At 48.0% G+C, this 25,576-nt stretch overlaps 10 protein-coding genes across 10 annotated transcripts; 8 read left to right on the forward strand and 2 right to left on the reverse strand.

The window, feature by feature from the left end:
• Window positions 1-814: 814 nt before the first annotated feature.
• N7447_006145 (aromatic ring-hydroxylating oxygenase subunit alpha) lies at window positions 815-2,114 on the forward strand (the record flags this gene model as incomplete). Its single annotated transcript, XM_057230407.1, has 2 exons — window positions 815-1,578; window positions 1,637-2,114. The coding sequence occupies 2 exons, from the start codon at window positions 815-817 to the stop codon at window positions 2,112-2,114; spliced, it is 1,242 nt and encodes a 413-aa protein (XP_057085497.1).
• A 503-nt stretch (window positions 2,115-2,617) lies between these two features.
• On the forward strand, window positions 2,618-4,931 carry N7447_006146 (putative C6 transcription factor; the record flags this gene model as incomplete). Its single annotated transcript, XM_057230408.1, has 5 exons — window positions 2,618-2,679; window positions 2,727-2,835; window positions 2,900-3,395; window positions 3,449-4,362; window positions 4,413-4,931. The coding sequence occupies 5 exons, from the start codon at window positions 2,618-2,620 to the stop codon at window positions 4,929-4,931; spliced, it is 2,100 nt and encodes a 699-aa protein (XP_057085498.1).
• Window positions 4,932-5,107: 176 nt separating this feature from the next.
• On the reverse strand, window positions 5,108-5,929 carry N7447_006147 (uncharacterized protein; the record flags this gene model as incomplete). The annotated part of the gene is made up of 2 exons (XM_057230409.1): window positions 5,108-5,479; window positions 5,537-5,929. 2 exons carry the CDS (start codon window positions 5,927-5,929, stop codon window positions 5,108-5,110), a joined length of 765 nt encoding a protein of 254 aa, XP_057085499.1.
• An 854-nt stretch (window positions 5,930-6,783) lies between these two features.
• N7447_006148 (uncharacterized protein) lies at window positions 6,784-8,601 on the reverse strand (the record flags this gene model as incomplete). The annotated part of the gene is made up of 6 exons (XM_057230410.1): window positions 6,784-7,544; window positions 7,599-8,018; window positions 8,074-8,156; window positions 8,206-8,319; window positions 8,375-8,445; window positions 8,494-8,601. 6 exons carry the CDS (start codon window positions 8,599-8,601, stop codon window positions 6,784-6,786), a joined length of 1,557 nt encoding a protein of 518 aa, XP_057085500.1.
• Window positions 8,602-10,641: 2,040 nt separating this feature from the next.
• On the forward strand, window positions 10,642-10,974 carry N7447_006149 (uncharacterized protein; the record flags this gene model as incomplete). Its single annotated transcript, XM_057230411.1, has 1 exon — window positions 10,642-10,974. One exon carries the CDS (start codon window positions 10,642-10,644, stop codon window positions 10,972-10,974), a length of 333 nt encoding a protein of 110 aa, XP_057085501.1.
• A 1,451-nt stretch (window positions 10,975-12,425) lies between these two features.
• N7447_006150 (arylsulfotransferase family protein) lies at window positions 12,426-14,292 on the forward strand (the record flags this gene model as incomplete). Its single annotated transcript, XM_057230412.1, has 2 exons — window positions 12,426-12,920; window positions 12,985-14,292. 2 exons carry the CDS (start codon window positions 12,426-12,428, stop codon window positions 14,290-14,292), a joined length of 1,803 nt encoding a protein of 600 aa, XP_057085502.1.
• A 1,658-nt stretch (window positions 14,293-15,950) lies between these two features.
• N7447_006151 (sugar porter family MFS transporter) lies at window positions 15,951-17,832 on the forward strand (the record flags this gene model as incomplete). Its single annotated transcript, XM_057230413.1, has 5 exons — window positions 15,951-16,047; window positions 16,108-16,215; window positions 16,267-16,482; window positions 16,566-16,890; window positions 16,965-17,832. The coding sequence occupies 5 exons, from the start codon at window positions 15,951-15,953 to the stop codon at window positions 17,830-17,832; spliced, it is 1,614 nt and encodes a 537-aa protein (XP_057085503.1).
• Window positions 17,833-18,946: 1,114 nt separating this feature from the next.
• On the forward strand, window positions 18,947-19,423 carry N7447_006152 (uncharacterized protein; the record flags this gene model as incomplete). The annotated part of the gene is made up of 1 exon (XM_057230414.1): window positions 18,947-19,423. The coding sequence occupies one exon, from the start codon at window positions 18,947-18,949 to the stop codon at window positions 19,421-19,423; it is 477 nt and encodes a 158-aa protein (XP_057085504.1).
• A 1,324-nt stretch (window positions 19,424-20,747) lies between these two features.
• On the forward strand, window positions 20,748-23,793 carry N7447_006153 (Pfs NACHT and Ankyrin domain protein; the record flags this gene model as incomplete). The annotated part of the gene is made up of 2 exons (XM_057230415.1): window positions 20,748-21,897; window positions 21,953-23,793. 2 exons carry the CDS (start codon window positions 20,748-20,750, stop codon window positions 23,791-23,793), a joined length of 2,991 nt encoding a protein of 996 aa, XP_057085505.1.
• Window positions 23,794-24,234: 441 nt separating this feature from the next.
• On the forward strand, window positions 24,235-24,480 carry N7447_006154 (uncharacterized protein; the record flags this gene model as incomplete). The annotated part of the gene is made up of 1 exon (XM_057230416.1): window positions 24,235-24,480. One exon carries the CDS (start codon window positions 24,235-24,237, stop codon window positions 24,478-24,480), a length of 246 nt encoding a protein of 81 aa, XP_057085506.1.
• Window positions 24,481-25,576: the final 1,096 nt, after the last annotated feature.

The raw sequence follows: 25,576 nt of genomic DNA on the forward strand, positions 1-25,576 counted from the left end.
CTTCAGAAATAAGTGTTATCTTGCAGATCAATTTAGGTCGAAGACGTCGAGTCGGTCCCATGCGGGGTACGGCCGGTACCAGTTGGCAGCTCGGTTGTATCAACTCTACATATTCAAATCTCTCAATCTTTCTACTACAGTATCAGATCTAGAACAACAATTTTTCATCATGTCATGTAAAGAACCTAAAGTTTCTAAAGTTTTACCGACAGAAGACAAGAAGCCTTAACAATATTCCCAACGTACCCGCTCATGTGATCGGCTGAGAGCTTATGCGGGGAAGCTAAGTGATTATCCTGCCTGCCTCTTATCCAAAAACAATCTGATATCTATTTTGACATGAATACCTGACTATGGTCACAGCGATCACAGTCTAGCCTGTCTTGCAATATCGAGTTTTAATTTCCTTAGTCTCATATGCAGTATGAATACTTGACTTTCTGCTTTGATTTTACAAGCCCGGCAGGAAGTCCGACCACCCGAGTGGCGTTCACCCAGCGCGGTAATTGCAGCCGTCAACCGATTTCCTTCTGATCGTCAGGTTCTGGCGTGGTCGATAAGATTTTGAAAATGGCCGGGCGATAAACGGCTTAGCCCCCGTTCCGGTCTTGTGATCGGTCGAAGCCTGTAGATTTGATATCTACATTGGGAAGTATAAACGCATGATCATGGCAGTAGTTAGTAGGATCTAGATATTCTATGCCTATATTAAGATGCTCGTGGTCTGCTCTGGGTCATCAGAATTTACACAACTCCAAGACAACATTCCTCAATTGGACTTTCTACATAAAGAACTTGTCTTTGGATCTTCACAATGTCGATGCTCAAGAATTACGTACTTGGGGAAGGAGACGTATCTCCAGCCCCTGCCGACAACAATTCCCCAGTTCACCCTCTCCCTGCCTCGTGGTATTCTTCACGGGATATACATGAACTCGAGCGACGCGCCATCTTCTCTCGGAAATGGCTTTTGACCACGCACAAGCTGCGTTTCCCCAAAACAGGCGACTGGCTCCGATACGAGATCGCTGGGTACGCATTCATCTTGGTCAAAGATCGCCAGGGAAATATCAACGCTTTCCACAACGTCTGTCGACACCGTGCCTTCCCCGTGGTTACTGAAGAAGGTGGCACCTCCGGGATTTTCTCTTGCCAATATCACGGATGGTCCTACGGCCTTAATGGCAAACTTGCCAAGGCACCTGGATATCAAGATCTGGAAGGTTTCGACAAGAGCAAGAACGGTCTTCTTCCAATTCACGTTCATATTGATGTCAACGGGTTTGTCTGGGTCAATTTGGATGCCGGCGAGAAACCTGAGATCTCGTGGGAAGATGATTTCAAAGGAATTGACTTACAGCCACGTTTCGAGGGGTTTAACTTCGAGGACTATAACTTCGACCACACCTCTGAGATGAGTGGGGAGTATAACTGGAAGATTCTGGCAGACAACTACAACAAGTCCCTCGGTTCATATGCTGTGGATACCAGCGATGGCAAATCTACAGCCAAGAAGACTGCCCATGGGCTGAAGATTGCCAGCACTTACTATTTCCCCAATGCTGCTATGGCTGTCTTGTGAGTACCGTTCCAATTGTCTCCCAATGTATTTGATTGGTGCTAATTGTGTACGCAGGCCACACTCCTTCTTTATGCAGCGACTCGTGCCGACGGGCCCCTCGACGTGCTCAGTGCGCTATGAAGTTTACCGCAACAAGACCTCTACTGATGAAGAGTTCGAAACTATTAATGAAACGTACAAGCGAATTATGTCTGAGGACAAAGACCTCTGTGTGGAAATACAAAACAATCTCCACCCCCAGGCGGAAGAAGAACCAGTCTACTTCCAGTCTGTCGTTCGTGGCCTGATCACCGAGCACCACAAGCGTGAAGAGGATGCAGGGGAGGAGATTTGGCCTGCGCGACAAAGAATCCCCAAAGAAGAGGCAGTCAGCAAGGAGGATATGGACTTTTGCTCCAAGCTGACAAGCAATGACGCATCAGCTTTGACTGCGGGGGGTTGTTGTGGAGGAGGATGTGGGGGGGACCTCCCACTGTTGCAGCAACGGCACCGGAGACTATGGTGGTTTAATGAAGTGCATGATAGCGTTTGATCCTTTAGCCTTGATTTTGTTCCTATTAAGATGACATGTTACATGCAAGCATATCACGAGACAGTTTTCTAACTTGAAATTTTAAACACCAAAGGTCATGTGAACTCATTTTAGACAAGACTGCTAAACGAAAACCCGACCAAATTATAACCCAAAATCTGGACCATTATATTTCTAGATGCCTAACCAGGCCGTTTAGAAGTGCGTGTCCGGAATAGTAATTCGCAAAAATCGAAAATCTAGACAATAAGCTATCTAGAGAATCACGCGGATAATTTAACCTTTTTGAGCATAAATATCAGGTCTCATGCAGATCAAGGAGAGGGGGCCTATGAGAGGGAAGGGAGAAAAACCTCATACCCAAGGCCTAGACCTTTAACCTGCATTATCGTATTATCTCATTATCTCCAGATATATATTATCAATATCCCCTCTTTTAGTGTGGCGATCTCTGTCTCATCTGTATCTCAATACCCCGCATCTAAATCCCCTTTTTCCCTTCAATGATGCCGCGAGAGAGCACCCGCGGGAGGCTGCGTTCCCATGAGGCTTGTCTAAATTGCAGGTAAGGCACATGGTCTATCCGTAGGGATATAACTGACGTCCGTACAGAAGAAAGAAGACCCGATGTCCGGCCGAGAAACCGTCCTGCTCAAGCTGTGTTCGCCTGAACCAGCCATGCCTTTACACAATACCTAGAGGGTCTCGCGGAGGGCAATCTGTAGGTGATGCTTTATGGCTATCAATGGTCAATCTTTGACTTTTTTTTTTCTTGTTTGTTATAGGACGACAGACTAGCATTCCTGGAAGAGAAGGTAAACCTCATCCTGAGTGGTAGACCAGGTCAAACGCTTCAGTCGGAGAAGCCACAGGAGTCCGGAAATGGAATCACAGGAACATCATACCCTGCCACAACACGTCCACTATCCATTGAACCGAGCACAGTCAATGACTCATTCTTCCTCGGGTTTGACTACGAGGATTCGAGCTCGCAGCCGTCATCATCTGCCATCGCCAAAGCTATTGATCTTTACTTCCAGTATTGCCATCGACAACCGATTTGGTGTTTTGATCGCGAAGATGTCTCAGACCCAAGTTATCTGCCAGAAGAGCTCGTTTGTTGCCTCCTCGCCTTGACTTCACGGTTCTCAAGAGATTGTGACCATTTACAGCATTATGGAGACAGTGCAAGGAGCCTAGTCATGCTTCGTATGGCCAACGGTACAGTGGAGCTAGGGACTATCGAGTGTCTCTGTCTGCTCTCATATTCCTCATTTCTAGGTATGAGCCTCGGGCAGTAAGTGGAGAGACTCCAAATGTTGATTTTATTCTAGATGGAGATATACACCTCGGTCGCTTCTATCTCGGCCTTGGTCTACATCTTTGCCGGTCAGCAACGCTGGATCTCGAATCAAGTCATGCCGGCGAAGGTCCTATGACCGAGCGCAAGAAGCGCCTTTTCTGGAGTCTTCAATCTCTGGAGCAGTCTTACGGGCAGCAGAATGGGTTTCTCTGTATACCATCAGAGGTAATGCGAACCTTCTATATTGTCTCTAGTAGCGACCGGGCGAAACAAGATGGCACGGAGGCCAAACCCCCTCCGCTGCCGACGGATGATCTTGGTTGTGAGAAATCATCTGATATAGGTATTTGGAGCCTAGCGGCCCACTTTGGTTGGGTCTGGAGCAGGGTGAGGACATATGTCTCTGATTGCGCTCGTAATAGGCTCAAAGAACCCTGGCGACACGATTCCATGTACTCCATGGTGCTCTCCGACCTTACAGAAATTGAGAACAAGCTTTCCCAGTGTCATCGATATGACACGGTCAAATTCTTCGAGCGAACGGCAGAGGAGCTGAGATCAAACCGAAACTACTGGACCCCGTGGCTCAAACTGCAGTTCACTTACCATAGCATCTTAACTGTTCTGAACCATCCCTTCCTCTACATTGTGGCATCACAAGACAACGATAATCTAGCAATCCCAAACGCTTTCTGGAGACGGTCATCCGAGTTGGTCCTGCTACATGCTACCTGGCTTGTCCGCATGATAGACATGGTGTCTGAGAAGAAGATGCGACTGATCGATCCATTCTTCGGACATGCTGCCGCCATTGCAGCTACGGTGCACCTGTACTACTGTTGTGCTGCGGACCCCCGACTGAAGTACAAATCCAAAGTTGATTTCACAAAATGTCGAAGGTTCCTGAAGAGTTTTGTGTCCTTTTCGCCTGCATGTGGAGTCTTGGTGGGTATCATGAAACCAAAAAGCAGCCAGCCATGCTAACAAAGGCGCAGGATCAAACGCTGGACAAGATGACTCGAATTGCCTCCGGTTCAGAGAACATCGATTATGATTGGGAGCCTGAGAAGATTCATCTCAGCATACCTCTGATGTGGGATGTTCTTCAAGTCAACTGTAAACCCGAACCGCACGAAGTGTCGACGGGTGGCTTGCTACATCCATCATTGAGTCCAACCGTCTCTACAGAAGAGGCGGAGGACAGCCCAGCATCGACTTTAGAGGTTATTGTTGCAATGTCCCCGAATGTAACCGTTAACACTGCGGATGGTGGCCAAGCTGCGCATATTCCACCAACCATGCCGCGCATATCTTCCACGCCAGCTTCTTCCGACCTGGATCTCGGTGAGAAGCTCGTTGCGCCACCCGACAGTTTAATGACCAATACCCCCTGGTTATGGACAGATCCTTCGCAATTTGTTGATATGGAGAACAATGTGGGATACCCAGATTCCGAATCCGCTCTCGGGAACATTGACGGATTCTCGACTTGGTGGGATTTTGGAAACTTATAGGAGTAATATGTTCATTGACTTCTACTACGGCCGTTACTGTCTTCCCAGGCCGTAACTATCGTCTCAATTCCCCCGGTTATATTTTGCCCAGAGCTCTATGCGAAGAATACCCCTATGCGGAAACACTCCTAACTAACCCCAGATGAAAACTCAATGCCCACGCGATCCCGATTGAGTTATGCCGCTGCGACCGTCTTCAATTTCTCCTGCAAAGCAGCAAAATTCCTTTTCATAGAGGTGTCGGTAAACTGAGCCCCAGTCACCATCGGATACTTCTTCGACGGCCCCTGAATCAAAGCATCGTTACAAGGCTGATTGAAGTAAGCAATGCTGTACCAGTCGCCAAAATAGTCGCCAGATTCACAAGGAGCCTTGACACGACGAAATTTCGACTTGAGCCGGTCATCCGACCAGGACGTAAGTAAATCGCTAATATTGCACACGATCTCGCCAGCCCTAGCCTCCACTTTGGTCCATTCATCCCCAATACCGAACTCTGTCACCACCTCGCGACCGGGACAGATTTCCAGCCCACCCTGGCCATCCTTCTGGACAATTAAAGTCAAAAAGTCCTAATGGGCATGTGCCCCTGCGCGATGATACACCTTCCCATCAGGAACTTCCGGTAACGAAAAGTAATGGAGTAGACGCATAGTGGTTTGCGAGTTCGGTCGTGCGATGCCATGACACTCGATGAAGAACCTCTCCGGGAACCCCAGACCGCGCGCAAAGTATCGCATCAAACATTCCGATACTTGTTGTGTGCGGTTCATGAAATCGAGACAGGCGGTCCGGAAACCAGGCAGGTTGTCGTGTTTGACCCAGAGGTCATTCATATTCTCGCCGAACTGTACCCGGTAGGATTCTATATTATCAGGCCGTCCGGTATACAGTCGAATTTGTGAGTTCTTTTCCCATCCGACGTTATTTGGATTCCACAGGACAGTTGCTTTGACCTCGTCTGGTAGATCCAATAAACTTTTCGATATCATGAACATAGGTTCGATGTCTTATTTGGAAATTCCATGGCCGATTAAGGTGAAGAATCCGACCTTTTCGGCGGCTTCGATCAGTTGATCAGTGATCTCATCGATTCGATCTTCGAAATCGTGAAGTGAGATGCGTGGAACAACTCGAGAAACGTATCGGGTTTGAGATGACATGGCTTGTAACAGTGCAGGGGCATTGCATATGTGCAAACGGTGAAGTGTGAACCCATTTATAGGTCAGTATCACCAACTTGTTACAATGTACAATATACGTGGGGTGCTTCGGCCGAGCTGATAAGAATGGCGTCGAGGATTGCACTTGGAATAGAACACTATGAAAATGGATATTGGTGTAGAAAATCGTGATTATCGAATGTTTTAGTTAGGTCATTGCCGTTTGTAAAGATAGATGCCGTCTCTAGACACTGATTCCAAACAAGCCCGGATGTCTGCAGGGCATTCTGCGCTCTCTAATAGGCAGAATCATGGTCGAATCAATTCACCTCATTAAGATATTATCAAGTGCTGGAGGGATGCTTAACATGAAGATCGGAGGTCCCCGAAAGCGCTTGGCTTTAAAGAGTCAAGTGTGACAAGATTCTTCGGCGACGAATTTAGAAAAAGAGACTCTGTGCAGTCGGCCGCGTCAGCTTGGAGCTCGATGGTTAATCTAATGGTAAATGCTGGCTTCAGATTGCTTTGGGTATCAAGTTATCTCTATTTAATATGTTCAGATTTCAATTAAATGCCACATATACACGCAAAAAAATGGGCCAGCGCTTGGTGCCAAAATAAATAGTGCGTTGGGGCGCAAACCGTCGAGCCAATGGTCCGTAGGGTTGATCCGATATCTAAGTATGGTTTCATTCAACCTTGCGCACTTGGGTCACAGGTGAACGATATACTCGGCGACCGTGCACAATGTACAACACAATTGCGAAAATGACTACCGCCCCGAAGACGAGGATGGACCAATTCATATCCACCGGGGTCGGGTGATTGGCGGTTGGGAAGAAGGTGAAAATGATAGCAAAGCAAAGCCAAGCCAGTGAGAAGACATTGATCGCCAAGCCGAAAATACCGAGCGAAAAGCGCGAAGGGGGAATACCGCCCGGCTGAAAACGGACCCGAATGACGGCAGCAATTGGCAAGATGTAAGTGGTGAAAAGTGCAGCGATCATCACAGATGCGACGGCGTTAAAAGCGGCAGTAGATCCGATGTTGATCAAGCTCAGCAGAACGGTGATAATGGTCGATACCAACACGGAGCAGACGGGGATCTGGGTGCGTCGGTTAACGTGAGCCAAATGCTTAGAGAACGGCAGGGCATCGTCGCGCGCAAAAGCAAAGGTCTGGCGAGAGACTGTCGCAAGAATACCGATAGCACTGCAAACTTCCATGACAAGAATGATAGCGGCTACACCATTGGTGGCGGCCACGGAGCCGGTAGCATGGTTAACTGCTGGGAGGAATGAGAATCCACTCGCTGGGGCGAGCACATCTTGTAAATCTCCCATATTGTACAGCAAGGTAATCAGCATAATGAACCCAAGGGAACCATTGATTAACGCGGTCGACACCATACACCACGGCACTACAAAGGCAGCATTCTGTACCTCCTCGGCTAATAGATGTTAGCCATCGCCACGAATTAGGAGAGCTATTGGGTTTGACTTACACATATGTGTAGCAGCATCTGGACCCGTCCAGGAGAAGATCGGGGTCAGCTGGCCCACCAGACACGCGAGTCCCATGCTTGGCCATTCGCCGGAGTTTGTGAACTCCTTCCAAACAGACTCCCCAGAAGCCTGTCCTGGGGACATGACCCACATCGGGACAATGACAGCAACAAATCCCAACAGGTGAATGGCAAGGATTAGGCCCTCCATGGGAGGGAGGATCTTGTAGCCCCAAGTATTCACCACGGTTCCGACGGCGGCGATAGCGATAGTCAGCAGTGTCCCATGCCAGCGCTCAAAGCCATACACCCAACCGGATGGATCCGAGTAGTTGAAGACCAGTAATCCTTGGATCAATGTACCGCAAAGGTAGCAAATACTAGCAAAAGCAGCTTGCCAGCCTAGCACCGAAAGCCATCCTAGAAGGGGATTAGCGCTGGAGATCATCGGATTGAATTCGAGGTGTGGGCTAACCGGTGAGATAGCTCAGGAATCGTTGACATCTCGGCCAAGCGAATTCACTGACCCAGTGGTACTGTCCGCCTGACGTCGGGGAGCTGGTTATGTCAATTTCCATGCGCGACATGCAGGTCGAATCGAACTTACATGGACGCGATCTCGGCCATGGAAATCACTGCAGAGAAAAATCCAACAAACGACCCAAGATATACATAGACCATGCCGGCTCGCCCTCCATCAATCAGGCCGTAGGTACTCGTGCTGCGCATTCCCCATTATTCGGTGTTCTCTCGTAATATCGCGCGTCCAAACTCACAGCAGAATCGACTCCCATGTGGCCATTAACGTCGTCGTGAAACCTAAGATCGAGTAGAAACGGAAGTTTCTCTATCGCTGATCAGTATTAAGTCGCGTTTCCGGCAATGCGCAACTCACCTTGAACTGTTGGGTCTTGCCTAGGCGCTGCATGTCCCAATCATCCTGGTCGGTCGCATCGAGCCCAATGTCATGGGACACCATCTCCTTGTTCAGTGCTCTCTTCATGATGTAGATGAAAGAAGAAGAGAAAGGCGAGACCAATGCCACCTGGGCAAAGGGGCCCTGGAGGTCATGAGCAAAGGGGGGGAAAGAAAAGGCCGAAAGTGGAGCCCAAGAAGTTTATTTTCTGAAGGACGGTGACGCACATGTGCTATGCATGTAAATGTACATGTGTTATTATTCCGATCTATGTTCTACTATTATATACATATGACATAAATAATAGCTAAATTATACATATAACGTATTATATTGGATATTGGCATTTTCTAGGGGAATCACACATTCTGCTTATAAATTTTTTATCCGCGAAAGTTCAGGTACCAAGGCAAAATGGAGTACAATGGAGTACAAAATATATACTCGCATATGATTCGACCTTGCTTGCTATTAACTTCAAAAATGCGATCGAGCCTTCCACTAACCTAAGTTTCTTCGGTCAGAGCCCAACGCTAAATATATGAATTCACAATATCCAGTAGAGCAGGGTTGTCTCTGTACATCCTTGCTTGATGAGGTTGTCATAAGGCCTGGTCTACAATATTGTGCACAATATTGTAGGTCATGCGGTCGCACTTCACCTATTCTTGGAATAAGGTTTAGATGATTCACATAGGATTCAATAGTATTCGATATTTTGTTCAGCTTCAGGAAATAGCATCTTACTAGGCCAGCCCCCTACGTGCACTATACGTTTGACCTCCTGCCATATATTCTACATGTAGGTTGTTTGCCCGCTTTTCCGAGTGAAATATGTTTCATTAAATATCCTTACAATGTTCCTGGACTTATTCGCACTTCCCCACCATATAATATTCATACTGTACCTCGAGCTTTGATTTCGAGTTGTTTACGGTTCGGAACTTAGAGCAGGTGAACTCTCGAGTGAGCCGGGTCGACTTCTCAAGCAATGAGGCTTTTGAGCTAACCGTTAGGGATGTATTCCATTGGTGTTTTCTAGACCGTGTGGCTTGCTAAGTAGTAAATACAGTACTAAAAATATCGGGAGATCTCCCTGATAGTCTAATTTATGAATTCCCTTACGCCAAGATATTAGAATCATCTGGCAACAGCGCTATGGAGTAAATATAACGAATATGCAGCTAGTCTAATACGGTTAAAGCCGACCAGGTGACCGGGAATATGATCGCGACATTTTTCAGAAGATGAAGTGTCGATCTTTGGTTGCATTATAGAGACAGGGCCTCATCATATTTGGCATATGGTACATACTCCGTACTGGCCACCGTGTTCTCATTGCCGACAAGTGAAGGACCCTGTTGCTTCATGTACCAGAAATTTTTGGTGTCATTCTTATTAATACTCTGTAGACGCAATACGACACAAATCCGATATCCCTACTCCGTATGCAGCGAAATACCCACCATCGACCGAATGGCGAACACTCCACGCCAAAAATCAACCGCATTGCAACTAAACCGAAAGGAGATATTAAGACCGACATTCTAAGATTTTTTTGAAAAGGTGAGCGCAAAGAGTTTGCCAAAAGAAATGGGTTGACTTGTTATTGTTCGATATATTAATGACAAATCCTTTCACATACAACGTCTGTATATTATAATATGCATGCATGTTGTACGGAGTAGACAACATTGAGTTCTCTCACCTGATCCAACAATTAAACCAGAACAGCCATCAGCGCCACATCCCGAATACCTAATCATGGCCACGTGGGCGGGCGGGTAGACCGGATTAGTCATGAGCCAATTGGCCGCACCTCGGAACGGTTGTAACCGACTGTCAATCCGGTGTCTGGAGTTTAAGATGACAGCGATAATAAGAGTACCTTAGGATGATGAAGCCCCTGAAAAGAGCATTTCTAGATTCTATTCAGAAGGTGTCTGAGATCCGTTGGATCCCCTACGTGATTGGAACCCATGAGACCAGGCCCAATGTTAGGGGAGCTATTACATGTAGCTAAAAAGGGCGAGCCTACCGATCTATGAGCGATAACAGGCAAAGAGCTGTCTAAAATACATATTTCTTCTGAGTTCTCGAGATCAATTATTCATGCGATAGGATACGATGGAGGGTGTTGGTATAGAGAAGATGGGAAAGAAGGAGAAAGGAGGAGCTGCTAGGGGCCGCGTCAGACTGCTCGGGAGTGAGACTGCTGCGGGCCACCGTTGGGCTCTTGGAGACGAGGGGGAGGAAGGGAACGGTCCCTCAGCCATTTTTATAGTTCGTTCTACCGTAATTGCGTGCATCGGTTGTCGTGTCCAGCCCAGTTGCAGTTGGCGCAGCCACAAACAAACCCAACAGGACGTCGAGAACAACACACTTAGCCCACGGTCCCGTGGTCGCACCAGCATGAGACGCACTCAATCCCCTGGACTCGACCCACAACCTGTATCATAGCCGATTCCACGTTTGCTGCCATGCTACCAGTCATCTCATACATTCTGAGTGGGGTCCAGCGAGAAGATCAAACGTGGGCTCCACGGAGTAGCGGTTCACGTTGCGGGGATTTGGTTTCCACCACACGTAGTAGCTTAGTCTTCATGTACCGATCTTCCCTTTCTAGCCGATCTAAATTCTTAGACAACCTCCGGAACAAAGAATCATTGACATATTCATATTTGGCACGATCCGATACCTAGATCCCCGAAGGAGCAATGTTTGCTAGTTAAACCTGCAACAGAAGTCATATGTAATTCCAATTCCTCATGGTTTCCATGGCGTCCTAGGTGTTTTTTGATTTTCACCTCTTCAGCCTCAATGATCATATCCTCAACGGCCTTCATCTCTTGGTCCAGCCTATCGACGGCGAGTTGCTTCCTAGCGATCATATTCAATGCCTCAGCCTTACCGGCGGTCAGCTAGTTGTGTCGTCGATGAAGGTCCTCCAGGCAATTTGTATGGCTTTGCACCAAAGCCCGTTGTCGCTTTTAGTGCAGTCGGGGCCATGTGCTCTGGGAGTTGAGTCGCCCAGAACACCCAAAACTTCGTCATAGGCATCTTTCCTGTGGAAAGTGTCCATATCTCCCACTATTCTACGCCCTTTTGAGGCCTTGTGGAAACTGCATCGAGCGCCCTGGTCCCCCCAATCGCTTTCAGAGGTCGTTTCAGAGGTGTCAGATAGATCCTTACAGGTAGGTAGAGGGTAGAAAGAGGCAAAAAAAGCATAAACTGTGCAGACAACTTTTGTATAACCTGGGAGAACATTGAAGTGACGAATCTATTCCATGTTTGATACAGGCACTTTACCCGGGATATACTCGGACGGTACATGGGTGGAGCCGTCCCACAAAACGTTCCATGTGCTAGTTGGCCAGGTTGTCCGCTGAAATTACTGCTTTCGTCATATTACCTATAATCGTTAGACAATTACGTATCAATGAAATGACCATACATTGTGCTAGGCAATAAGCTGAACTGCCTAGTCAATTGAATATCAACTTATGTTGAGAGCCTTGTTTTAGGCCACTTTTACGGACCATGACGCGTGGGTTGGCTGTGTAGTTTCGAGTTCTTGCCTTTCTTCTCTGGACAATTACCGGGTGGACCTCCCGGCAGTGTTTGGTGCAGACGCGCAATTCCTAAGGGGATTTCGACCCACGGGGAGCTTGGCAGACCATGAATCTTGTATGAAAGCCTGCCGGCCACCGAATCACCATACGCGTACAAGCTCAGTTCCACTGTTCGTCCCGAGAGAGTGGTTCCTCACACCAAGGAGTATTCCGGATAGACGGGGAATGGGCTTAAAGGAGGATGTGAAATAAAACCACGATGTCGCCGCTCCTGCCTCGGACGGAAAAGACTCCTACTGTCTTTCTCCTCAAAATCTGTCTCTCATCCGCGATGCCCCAATGCTCTTGCGGACTTCTTCTGGCATGCTTCGCCTAAGCTCCTGGCTGCGCAATGACCGTCTACATACCCGCTTTCCCTTCCGATGGGTTGCTCTGCTCCTTGCCGCTATTGGGGGCCTTGTTGCATTCTATGTGTTTGCTGTCCCGCAACTTCTCAGATTCCGGTTTCGTACCGACTTAAGCTGGTATGATCTAGGAGTTCAAGGGTTTGGTCCAGACCGAACTTACATCTCCTTTGATCAAGAGTCACCTGTTGTCGAAATCACTCCATCTGGCGCAAAATGCGATCCCCGGTACACATTCCTTGCGCCTCGGGGCGATTCAGTTGCCCATCCCGGTCCGATGATCCTGAATCCTGATGGGGAGCTTGTATGGACGAAATGGAACAGCGGTACGACGCAAGACTTCAAAGTGCAGCGGTACAAGGGCGAGGACTACCTCACTTATTGGCAAGGAGATACGGCCAACGGCTTTGGACAAGGGTCATGGTACATGGTAGGTTATATATTGAGCGAGCTGACCACAATTCTGGTTCTCTAATCACCTTGTCCAATTACAGCTTAGTTCAACCTATGCACAGAGGTATGTGGTGTCACCAATCGGCATGTATGACGGCGACCTGCACGACTTCCAAATAACATCCAACGATACTGCAATTCTGGTGATCTACGACCCCATTTTGATTGATTTGACCTCGATTGGCGGCCCGCAGCTAGGATGGATGTATGATGGAGTGTTCCAGGAAGTGAACATCGAAACCGGAGAACTGCTATTCCAGTGGCGCGTATCCGATTTTTACCGCCCGAGTGACAGCTATTATCCGATTGAACATACCGGGCATGGACGGACGTCGGGGTATGACCACTCGCACATCAACAGTGTGGACAAGGATGACCAGGGCCGGTACGTGGTATCGATACGCCACCTCCATACTGTCGCATGCATAGACGGCACCACTGGTGATGTCCTCTGGTCACTAGGAGGGAAACGTAACAGCTTTTCTGATGCTTCCGATGGAGCTGCCACCGACATCTCATGGCAGCATGACGCTCGCTGGGTAGGACCCAACCGCGTAAGCTTGTTTAACAATGCAGCCTACAATAATGGCAACCTCTCTGCAGTGAGTCGCGGCATGATTGTTGATCTGGATACGGATGCGCGGGAGGCAACATTGCTGCAATCTTTCCAGCATCCGCACGACATCATGGCGGTTTCTCAAGGGAATGTGCAAGTACTAGACACGGGGAACGTGCTCGTGGGCTGGGGTCACTCTGCAGCTTTCACCGAGTTCTCTGCAGAGGGCGATATTGTATGCGATGTGCATTTTGGTGCCTCTGCTTTTTTCACATTTGGTCGTGTCGTCTCCTACCGGGTGTTCAAGTTCGACTGGGTTGGCAATCCTCAGACAATTCCCGACACTGCACTCACACCAGACAGTGTCTTTGTTAGTTGGAACGGTGCCACCGAGGTAGCAGAATGGCAAGTTGAGGCATGGGACGGTGAAGACCTCAGAAATATGACCTTCACGGCTGTTGACCAGGTCCCTCGCGATGGTTTCGAAACTGAAATTGCACTCACCTCCGAGATTGTTTCAGTGTTCCGTGTGCGTGCAATCAACTCGAACGGCGAGTCTCTCGGTGTCACAGAGATCCTCCAGCGACTACCAGCGTCGGAGGGCTCTCCCCTTATAAGTCCATTGGCCTTGGGGTCCATTGCCTTTGTTGTACTTGGGTGCCTTGTTTGCGGTGTTTATTTCGTTGTTCACCGTAAACTTCGCCATGGGCTCCGCTCCAATCGCTCCTATCAATTAGTGTCGCACAAAGATGAAGATGAGGGTGATAGTGAGCATGATCGTCTCCCATTATGACGCTGGCGTCTGATGCCCTTCTTGCTTGTATATACGTAACTCGATCTGCACATACTAGAATTGAACTCATACACATTCCTCATTCCCCTTTTGGCTCTTTGGTGATAACTTTGGTGCCGACTGAAATTTACTGGCCATTTATCATCGCTGTTTGACCCTGCTGGCCTGGGCGACTGTGAACGCAAGATCTCGCCACCTTGATGCCTGTGTGCATCAGATAGTTAGCCCTGTGTCAGATTGCAACAGAAGCTGGCTTACCAAGTTACACGTTAAGAGCTGGGTGCAGGTTTCGTGGACCTTGAAGCTCAAGAGACTACGGAGATTGTGAATGTTTATCTTCGTTTCCGTGACCTCCTTCCTTCTCTGCCCAGTGTGGACTTGTTGGCCTACCAACACTGGTTTGCCAAGGCCGGTAAAACCCTCAGGGGAATTGGGACACGCGGGGGAGGTGGATGCGAGACTCCATTTCGTGACCGAGGCGACCCCGGATATCCTGCCCGTCTAAGATGCAATGTTGTACTAATTTGGTTAATATGCCAAGATAGCATCACGACGTTCAGAAAATATCGACATGATACTTGCTAAGCTGGGGCTTGCCCGAAAATCGCGGGTCTGGAAGGAGAGGACTCCGAGAGGACCCCTTGGCGCCAAAGGTCGCTTGTGATGTTTCAACTGGAGGCCATCTTGGCGCTTCCTGCAAGTGTCCCGCTCCCAAGCCAAGCCGAGGCCTCGACGCTCACAAGAATTTCCCAAGCACTATTGAAGCATATTTCCCGCTCCAATAAGCCCCATTGCTTGGGTGACATCCGCCTCACCTTCCATGATAAAGTTCCTAGATTTATAATTGGCGAAAAAAAAAAGAAATGCATCTTCTCCACCTCTTCTTGCCAGCATCAGGATCATGATGCTGGTTACTTTTCGGCAACGGAACAATCCCGGAGCCCTAGACTCTTCCGAGATCAGGAACATCAACAAGTCTGATATTCTAAGCACAGCCTAACATGAAGTCTTCAATTTCAGCTTTCTGTGGCTGAACGCACGCCACTTCCATGCGCCAAAACTAGTCGGGATATCCTTGTCAACATCCAACGTGAGATCGGGGATCAAGGCCTGTGGTCGCCCGCGAAATCCAAATTTTACTTCTAGCTGCATGGCGTACCTTTCCGTCTTAGCATCACGTTGCACGAATCCTGCGGCGCCGGTTCGAAGTCAGTGAATCCTTGGCGGGTTGGCCAAGCGCTATAGCCATATTGGCGCTCACCTCCATGTCCTCGGCTGCCCCTGTGTTATTGGTGCGGGATGAAATGCTGGTGGTGTTTACTGTAGATGAGGGAATTTCTCAGAACTTTCGACTATAGTCGTGTTCCAGATTGGAAATTCTCCTGGTTCAATGCGATATTGGAGTGGATCCATGCACGTTGCTTTGGTCTGTCTACGCCCCAGTTCAATCCCATGTGCCCATAGGGAGCCCATGGGGAAAGCTATTAAAGAACCGCTTAACCCCCTATATTATATCTCTTGTGCCCTGAATTCATCTCCTGGCCAGTACATGCTCTTCTTTTGCGTGGATTGACATCAACGGTTGTTCACGCTACATACCTTGTGCGATCTACCAAATAAAACCTGCCTGGACTGGAGTATACGGGAAGGCACTGAATATGTCTGTTCCAAAGTTCTCCGGCCTTTCTGGCAAATGGCTGATGCGCGCCGTCACAACCTCCGCGACCATGGGCTTCTTGCTCTTTGGTTACGATCGTATGTTTGTCTATCTATCTACTATCTGACATGGATAATAACTGCTATGGCCTATTCTAGAGGGTGTTATGAGTAGTATCATTGATGCAAAGCCTTTCAACGATGTGTTTACAGCCACACGAGGGAACTCCACCATGCAGGGCGTTGTAACTGCTATTTACGAGTTAGGTGCGTGGTTTATACTCTGATACAGCACCTGAGAGCTAACCACTTCTGCAGGTTGTCTTGCTGGTGCAGTATTCAGTCTTATGTTTGGTGATTGGCTAGGCCGACGCAGGTCAATCATGATTGGTGCCTCTATCATGATTATCGGTGTCGTGATTCAGATCAGCTCGATGGTGGGCTATATCCCACTGGCACAGTTCTGTGTGGGACGAGTCATCACTGGCGTTGGTAACGGCATGAACACAGCTACAATCCCCACATACCAAGCCGGTAAGTACAAACACCTAGTATCAAATTGATACTACTCGCTATATCGGGGGTACATGAGTGGAAACGAAACTAAGCTGGTTTAGAAACTTCGAGGTCAAACAACCGTGGTCTGCTTATATGTATTGAGGGTAGTACTGTTGCCATTGGAACCTTGATCTCCTACTGGATTGATTTTGGAGCCTCCTATGGACCTCCCGATCTCACCTGGCGCTTCCCAATTGCTTTCCAGTGTGTTTTTGGCTTCATTATTATCTTCAGCATGCTGGTTCTGCCCGAGTCACCCCGTTGGCTGTTCACTCGGGAGCGATATGAAGAGGGTGAAGCTGTCATCGCCGCACTTGCAGATCAACCAATCAATCATCACGAAGTCCAACTTCAGAAGACTATTATTCTGGACTCGATCCGCGCGTACGTTATTCTTCACACCACCGTTGTCTTTATTGGTATGCGCCACTTTTGAACATAACACTAATCTCTTATAGTTCTGGTCAGGCTGGCAAGAATACTCCCATGTCAGCTGTTTTCACGGGCGGAAAAACACAGCATTGTCGACGTATGCTTATCGGTGCATCTTCTCAATTCTTCCAGCAGATTGGTGGATGCAATGCTGTTATCTACTATCTCCCAGTGCTATTCAAGGAATCCCTCGGGCAGAATGAATTCATGGCTATGATCCTTGGAGGTGTCAATATGATTGTTTATTCGATCTTCGCTTGTTCCTCGTGGTTCTTAGTTGAACGTGTTGGTCGACGCAAGCTGTTTTTGATTGGCACAGTTGGGCAGTCTCTTTCCATGATTCTCACTTTCGCTTGCTTGATCCCCGGATCTGACAGCGCTGCAAAGGGTGCAGCACTTGGTCTGTTCGTCTATATCTCCTTCTTTGGAGCAACATGGCTCCCTCTGCCGTGGCTTTACCCGGCCGAAATTAATCCTATCAAGACACGAGCAAAGGCCAATGCGATCTCAACATGTACCAACTGGCTGTTTAACTTCCTTATCGTCATGGTCACACCGATCATGATTCGCAATATCTCGTGGGGTACCTACCTCTTCTTCGGTGCTGTCAATGCTTCCTTCTTTCCCGTGATCTATTTGTTCTATCCTGAGACTGCTGGTCGCACACTTGAAGAGATTGATCTGATCTTTGCCAAGGGCTACCTGGAGAACATGACCTATGTACGTGCTGCCAAGGAGATGCCATTCTTGACAAACGAGGAGATCGAACGTACTGCCGTGCAATATGGGTTTGCTTCTCCTGACGCTGCGGGCTATGGTAATAGCGGTAACAGCAGCGACAGTGGCGAGCTCAAGCCTGCTCATGCGAACCGTGAGAATGGTGGCGATAATTGATTTGTGAAGCTCGAGACCCAGCCTAAAGCACATGTGATTAGGCCATCTGCAGAAAGCTTAGATATAAACGAGGAACGTGAAAGTGCTAGTTAAGTTGCCAAATCATGTTTTATATGACAATCATGGTAGATTTGGGCACATATTTTATTAATATTGCATTATCTAACATCACAAATGAAAGACTGCCGGAAATACAAAGATAAAGTCCGACAATAATATTGAGATCCAGTTGTAATCGGTACGGCCGACAATTTACTAAATATTGTCAGGGCTACGAATGGGATATTGAGTGAATGAGTAAAGTCATGAATGATGGATTACGCTCAAGTGGTCACTAAATGTAATACGGAGAAATATGTAACCGCTGATGATGATTGTGTTGAGTATTGAACAGAAGAAAGGCTCGTATTTATAGGTTGGAAGTTGGATTTTCAAACAAATGAAAGTGATAGCTGTCATTATTTTTTCTCTCCAACAAAACACCCAAAATGGCTCAGCATTGCCCCGCGATGATCCTTTAATAATAGTTATAAACAGCTTCAACAGGAGCGCAAGGTTGACAAGGCCATGGACCAGAGTTGTAACATGGATATACTAGATGCTTAGTATACAATCATGCAGGGGCTACATAGTGGACCTCGGGAGCAAGTATGGGGATCTTCTCCGGATTTATGTTGCCCAGAGCACTGCCGGGGGCCATTTTCTATTAATGGTCAGGACAAATTCGATAGACCCAATCAAACCACGACAGCTCTTAGGGCCGTGGAGTGTGAGTATTAAATAGATTATAAGATCTTTTCCTAATTTATATTGCCCAGAGCACTGCCGGGGGCCATTTTCTATTGATGTTGAGGATACTTCGTAAAGGTAACAGCTCTTTGCCTCCTTCTGTTAGCAGATGGCCCCCGGGGGGGGATTTAGATGACAAGGCTGACAGTCGAGCACTGGAGGAATTTGGCAATTCGGTTGAAGTTTCAAAAGATAAAAGGCGAGCGTATTCCCAAAAGTTGAGCATCAAACAAAAGAAAATACCCACAAACGTTTCTTGCCATTAAATCATTCCCACAAAACTTTACACTACCCCTTTCAGTTTTGAAATCCTCCCAGTTCAACAATGCACTTCAAGCAGATCAGTCTTATCAGTCTTGTTATTGCATTCACAGCGGCATCTCCCGCCCAGACGAACCCTAAAGTGTTGCAAGCTCGCGAGCACAACAAAGACCGATATATCAACCCCAGATCACCAAAGATGAGCCTTGACGAGCAGTGTATGAAGGGAGCAGACGCCGGTCGTTTGTTCACCTATTGGAACGTTGTAATCAACGATGCCAGCGATTACACTGATGACACGTGCGGTTCTGGATTCTTCGACAATATCAACGGCCGCGGCTGCGCGGTAACAGGCTGGGGCTGTCACTATGCTAATGACGGCAAGACGATGAACGCTGGCTTCAAGGCACCAAATACTTGCTCCGATGTTGATATCAGTAGCGCTATCAACGCAGCATTTGGGGGAAAGAAAGTGGAGTGTGCGGACTACGACGATCAGGTTAAATGCGGAAAGGATGGTTGCAGCATTGACAAAAGGTGAGGCGATATTTGGGCCTGGGGATGAGGTTGTTTCAGGAGATTACACCACAACGCTAGGTAGCGGTAAATTCGGCGCCGAGAACGGCTACTCTTGACGCCATTTTAAGTGTCGTTTTTACGAGAATCTTAGTCTCGGAAGTCATATGTTTCGGCCCACTATTTCCGTATGCTCCCTGAGTGATCACGGCTTGCTCCCTGAGCACTCATGGTTGCTCAGGGTAGATAAACAGGGATGTCGTCATGTCCAGTCTTTTATGTCCTCTGATTGTAGCTGCTACTTCCAAAAATAGGAAAGGTCCTTCGGTTAGGCGTTGGACTATACTTATGTCAGCTTTTTTAATACTCAAGAGATCCTGCCCCCTGTCATAGCTCCTGGTCAGTGTATTTCGTCTAAGGGCCGATAAGTGCTTTGTCTCTTTCAGCTCTTTCGATCACCAGATCTTTTCTTTGCGTGTCTTTACCGCTTCTTTACTGTTCTCTTCCTTTCCCGTGATATCGGGATTCCTCTTCTTCCGGTCTGCTGTTCTTTTCTGCTTGAACGGACTGTTATTCGACACTATGTCTATTCCTGATTTATTCACGAATAAAAATAAGCAGGCCCATAGTCCCGATTATTATCGGCGACGCCATCGACAACTAGAGAAAGGCATTCTTCAGGGGCGACATGCCGTTTCGACCAAGAACAACATTGATAAAACAAGGGATGGTGGATCAGGTATTACCTAATTTGATTATTGAAATTAAAGGGAGACTGATCAAACCAGGCACTGTAATCATTTAGAAGAAGTCCAGCTTCGGTTTCGCGTACGAGCCGAGGAGGCAGTCGTCGGATGATTTTCATAACCCATATTCCTCTGATTTGTGTGGGGTGGATGGGTGTCGTCAACCACGGGAAACTCTGCGGCCCGACCCTTACTCACCCCACGCGGATTCTTTTGGTTTCCGTTGCAGAATAATAGGTGCTGACACCGGACAACACGAGAAGGCAGAAATCTATCGTCCTAACTGCCTGAAGAGAGTAGTTACCTGACGTGCGTGCTAAGGCACGAGGTACTGTAAGAGTCGAAACTGCCTAGGCGGTTGTGGCAGTGGCTGTGCATAACGTGTCCCAGGCTAGGCCGGATCTGCCATACCCGCTTTGTCCTCTCGGTTGAGCGCAAGACCCTCCTCAACAGCACACATTGACGGAGATGTAGGATGCCTACATGTGTTTCGCGAATCCAAGTCACCGAACCTCCCTTGACACTTCTCCCGACGACCACCGACAGTTAGCGAGGCCGGTATACGTTCGCCTCTTGTAGGCGCTGTGTTTTCTCGATCTCACGATGCCGGACAGACATCATAAGGCTGGGCACCTGGGTCAAGAAGCATATGTCACAGATATTTCATCCTTCGATGACAGAAAGAGAAGTCGAGGCGATACCGATACCGACGATGATAGCCCGACGCCCAGTACATCGAAGAGACGGAGGCCGGACGACGACTTCGAAAGTGACGATAGAAAATACCAAAAAGACTGCACGACAGGCACGTTCTCACATGACGACTACACAGTTGGCTGGATTTGCGCGCTTCCTATCGAGATGGCCGCGGCAAGAACTATGTTGGACACTGTTCACGAGGCGCTTCCGAATAGTCGAAATGATACCAACACGTATATCTTGGGGAATATTGCCATGCACAACATTATCATTGCATGTCTGCCATCGGGTCACTATGGCACAAACAACGCGGCGACCGTGGCGAGCAACATGCGCCGGAGCTTCCTTTCTATACGCGTAGGACTGATAGTCGGTATTGGTGGGGGGGTCCCCGGAAAAGCCGACATCCGACTCGGCGATGTCGTGGTCAGCGATAAAGGAGTGGTGCAATTTGACTTAGGAAAGGCGGTTGGGGAGGGTCACTTCAGGCGGACAGGTACTCTGAACAGACCCCCACATGCGCTCCTGACAGCCGTCGCCAAACTACGAGCGGATCATGTATCAAAACCCAGCCAAATGCCGTCGATCCTTTCCAATATGCTTGAAAAATACCCCCAGATGACTAAATACACCCACCGCGGTCCACTACAAGATCGTTTATTTGATGGTACATATGACCACATCCAGTCGATGGACAGCTGCGAGCATTGCGACACATCCAGATTGGTGAACAGGCCCGCCAGACGCAACGCTAATCCGGAGATTCATTACGGAGCCATCGCCTCTGGAAACCAAGTCATGAGACACGGAAAGATCAGGGACCAGCTGGCGCAAGAACTCGATGTCCTGTGCTTCGAGATGGAAGCGGCAGGAGTAATGGACAGCATCCCGTGTCTGGTCATCCGCGGAATTTGCGACTATTCGGACTCTCACAAAAACAAGCAATGGCAAGAGTATGCAGCAGCAACGGCTGCAGCATATGCCAAAGAGCTTCTCTCCGTCACACCGGCCAGCGGGGCCAAGAAGATGTCAAAGGTACCTTCAGCTGACACTGGTTGGTACTGTCTAGCTCGGCTTGTAAGTTATATCTCGCTCACGTCTATATCTAGATCGCCAAAAGCATCTCTTGAAGTCTCTGAAGTTTGAGCAAATTGATGCTCGCCGCTCAGGCATTAAGCCTAACCATGTGGAGACATGCCAGTGGCTGTTGACACATTCCGATTATCTGGACTGGCTCGATCCGAAAAAAGCCGTCGAACACCACGGCTTTCTATGGATAAAAGGAAAGCCCGGTGCTGGGAAGTCGACGATCATGAATTTTGCCTATACACAGGCGACCAAAGACAAGGCGGTCACAGTCATCTCGTTCTTCTTCAACGCAAGAGGCGATTCTTTGGAGCGGTCGACTACTGGGATGTATCGTTCTCTACTGTTTCAGCTCCTGAATGCGCTACCAAGGATCACCGAGGTGTTTAACGGGCCTGAACACAAGGATAAACTCGACGACTTGCACGAGAGTATTGTGAATCAGAGCAGGCATCCTGAGTGGCAAGTAGGGATACTTCAAGGCCTGCTGCGGAGCGCAATAGCGAAGATCGATCAACAACCTTTGACGATCTTTGTTGACGCTCTTGATGAGTGCGACGCGGATCAAGTGGAGGAGATGGTGGAGTACTTTGAAGATTCCGCACAATGCGCTGTCTCAAGCGGAACACGACTTAATATATGTTTCTCTAGTCGCCACTATCCACATATCGACGTCCAGTACGGCCGAAAATTGAGCCTGGAACTTCAGGAGGGACACGAAAAGGACATCGCCACTTACATCCAAAGCAAGCTCAGAGTTGGGAAAAGTAAAACTGCCGAGGATATTAAAACCAAGATGCGGGACAAAGCAGGCGGCATCTTCATGTGGGTTGTTCTAGTTGCCGAAATTCTCAACACAGAATATAAAGGCGGCCGGATCTTCGATGTGAGGAAGCGGCTTGATGCGATACCAACCAAATTGAGCGACCTCTTCAGGGAAATCCTGTGCAGGGATCAGAAGAACCTGCAAGATTTGCAGCTTTGCATCCAATGGATTCTTTTTGCGAAACGTCCGTTGAAGCTGGAAGAGTACTACTTCGCAGCCGTGTCTGGACTGAGTCCGGATGAGTTGCGCGAATGGGACCCGGAGGACGTCACCAGAGACGACATGAACAGATTCGTTCTAAGTTCTTCAAAGGGACTTGCAGAAACAACCAAGTCTACAGTTCAGTTCATCCACGAGTCGGTGCGAGAATTTTTTCTGAAAGATGGCCTACGGGAGTTGTGGCCCGACCTCACAGCAGACTTCCAAAGTTTAAGCCACGGTCAACTACAGCAATGTTGTTATGCCTATCTCAAGCTCGACATCTCGGCCTATGTGCCCTTCGGAACGACACTCCCAAAGGCATCCTCTGATCCGGCAAAAGATTTGCGAAAATCGGTGTCAGATAAGTTTCCATTCCTTATATACGCGACTCGCCATGTCCTCTATCATGCCGATGCTGCTACGAATACATTCCCACAGGACGAGTTCCTGGACACCTTCGACCTCGAAGCTTGGATTAATCTCGATAACCTCTTCCATATATATAATAGCCGCCGCCACACGCCGACTGCAAGTCTTGTGTACATTCTTGCGGAGAACAACCTGGCAAAGCTCATTAGGGCAGCACTCCGTCTCGACTCGAGGATCAATATTCAAGGAGAACGATATCAATATCCTCTTTTCGCTGCCTTGGCTAATGGCCATCGAGATGCCGTTAAAGCACTATTACAAAAGGAGGCAAGCTGTCTACAAAATGACATCTCTGCGCAGCTGGAATATGGGGGGGATTTTACAGCTCGCAAGGGTCAGACGCCGCTGTCGTGGGCCGCCGAGAATGGGCACGAAGCCGTCGTCAGGCTGCTTCAATCGACGAAATAGTGTACACCTTCTCTTCCTCATTCCAAAATACTTTATATCTTTTTCCCTATAATAGCGTGACATGAGAGGGGTCTGGGGATAACATGAATATGTAGATATTTAACCTGTTCTGGAGTTTTAGGCGTTTCTACTATCTGGTTATTTCTAATCAGTTAGCTTAGTGTGGGGAGTTACAATAGTAGCATAAGACGTGTCATTTCTCTTGTGTCTTTGTTCTGGTGTCTATCTGGCCAAAGACAAATTTTCGGGGTTTCCCATCCACTCGTGTAGGTGCCCCACGCTATCCAACCTCTTCCATGTCTAGCTTCCGACGTTGGGACCTTTGCTCCTTTTAGATACATGCAAGGGGTGGCCAGCCCCTACCAGGGCCCAGTCTTGATGTCAAAAGTGAATATGTGAACGTCTGTCCACTACTGATATACATACCATTATGGAACCAAGATGCCCCAATCTCCGTGGAGTGTCAGAGAAAGGGCACCTTTGGGGGATATTTCTGCCCTCCGTATGACGGCAAAGGCGAAAATTGGAGAGGTTGTCATTCAGACCAACTGCGTGGATGTGCAGCGCGCCATAGTTGTGCGCTTTTCTGGTCTAGCACGAGTCAAAGCTGAGCCGGCCTGGGAAGAGGAAAAGAGAATATCAGAGCATGCAACCGGCTTAGAGGAAGAAGGCCCTTTATATACCTGATAATTAACATTGACGGAGTCAGCCCCGGCAGGTAATTAGACACAGGTGCGATCGCAATATTCCAAGCTGCATGGCACGATTGGACGTCAAGCCGTGACTGTGAGACTGTGAGACTAGGCTAGAGGTTCGCCGGGCCAGCCCGACTCAACCCATTTTATTCGAGTGCTTTGCTACTCCAAGATGGAGAAAGAAGTAGCAGTCATCCAATGAAATTTACCCTGTTGTGGTTCTTTTCTCCTTAGAACCGTGACACAATACAGAGTAATAGCACCAACCAAGGTTTGTCACAGAGGACAGGGCCGGTGCTGTGACGCAATGGTATCTAGCCATGGTTGCAAGAGTAAATGATCGAAAGGCTGTTAATAAAGTGAATAATAGCACAGGCAGCGGAATGAGTCGGGGACCTTGACAGCAAGCGATACATCATACTCGGCAACTATAAATGAGTCTTGAACTCAAGATCATGGTCAAGGTCATCACTTAAGCATGACTTCATGTTCCTAGAGCCAGCTATACCTGCCATGAAACAAGCTGATAAATCGAGACCGGAAACGAACGGTTAACAATCAACGGTTTGTTACGAATAAGACAGTCGCAACAGTGAGATTTGGCGGAGTTGTCTCCCATGATCCTGGATCTTTCCTTCTCTTCTCTCCTCAGCTTCGATACTCTCGTCTAATGGCACAAGTTGATTCCGAATTTCTTCCTGGCTGTAACACAGTTAACAACAACCGAAGTAGGTAAGGATACTTAATCTAACCTCGTATATTCCAAATGAAAGCCCATATTCACAGCCATGAGACACCCTATCTATACACAAAACTCAAAGATCTAACTCTTCAGGGTACACATTTTAAGACCCGATCTTTAGTAGTGTAATTACTTCTATTTATAGCTCATATTATGATTAGTAAAAAAGTGAATGTTTAATTAGGATGAATAGAAGGAAGAAAATTGAAACGATAGAGTTAGTTACTCTGACTTCAGACATATATCAACGATGGCAATAGCACGAGAGTCAAAGGAAAGCTGGAACCGAAAACGTTTGAATATAAATATCCTGTCCTCAAGAAGCAATAGGAAGAAGGCACATTAT

This window comes from Penicillium robsamsonii (assembly GCF_028829455.1).
Source record: "Penicillium robsamsonii strain IBT 29466 chromosome Unknown utg000003l_segment0_segment0, whole genome shotgun sequence".
NCBI lineage: Eukaryota > Fungi > Ascomycota > Eurotiomycetes > Eurotiales > Aspergillaceae > Penicillium > Penicillium robsamsonii.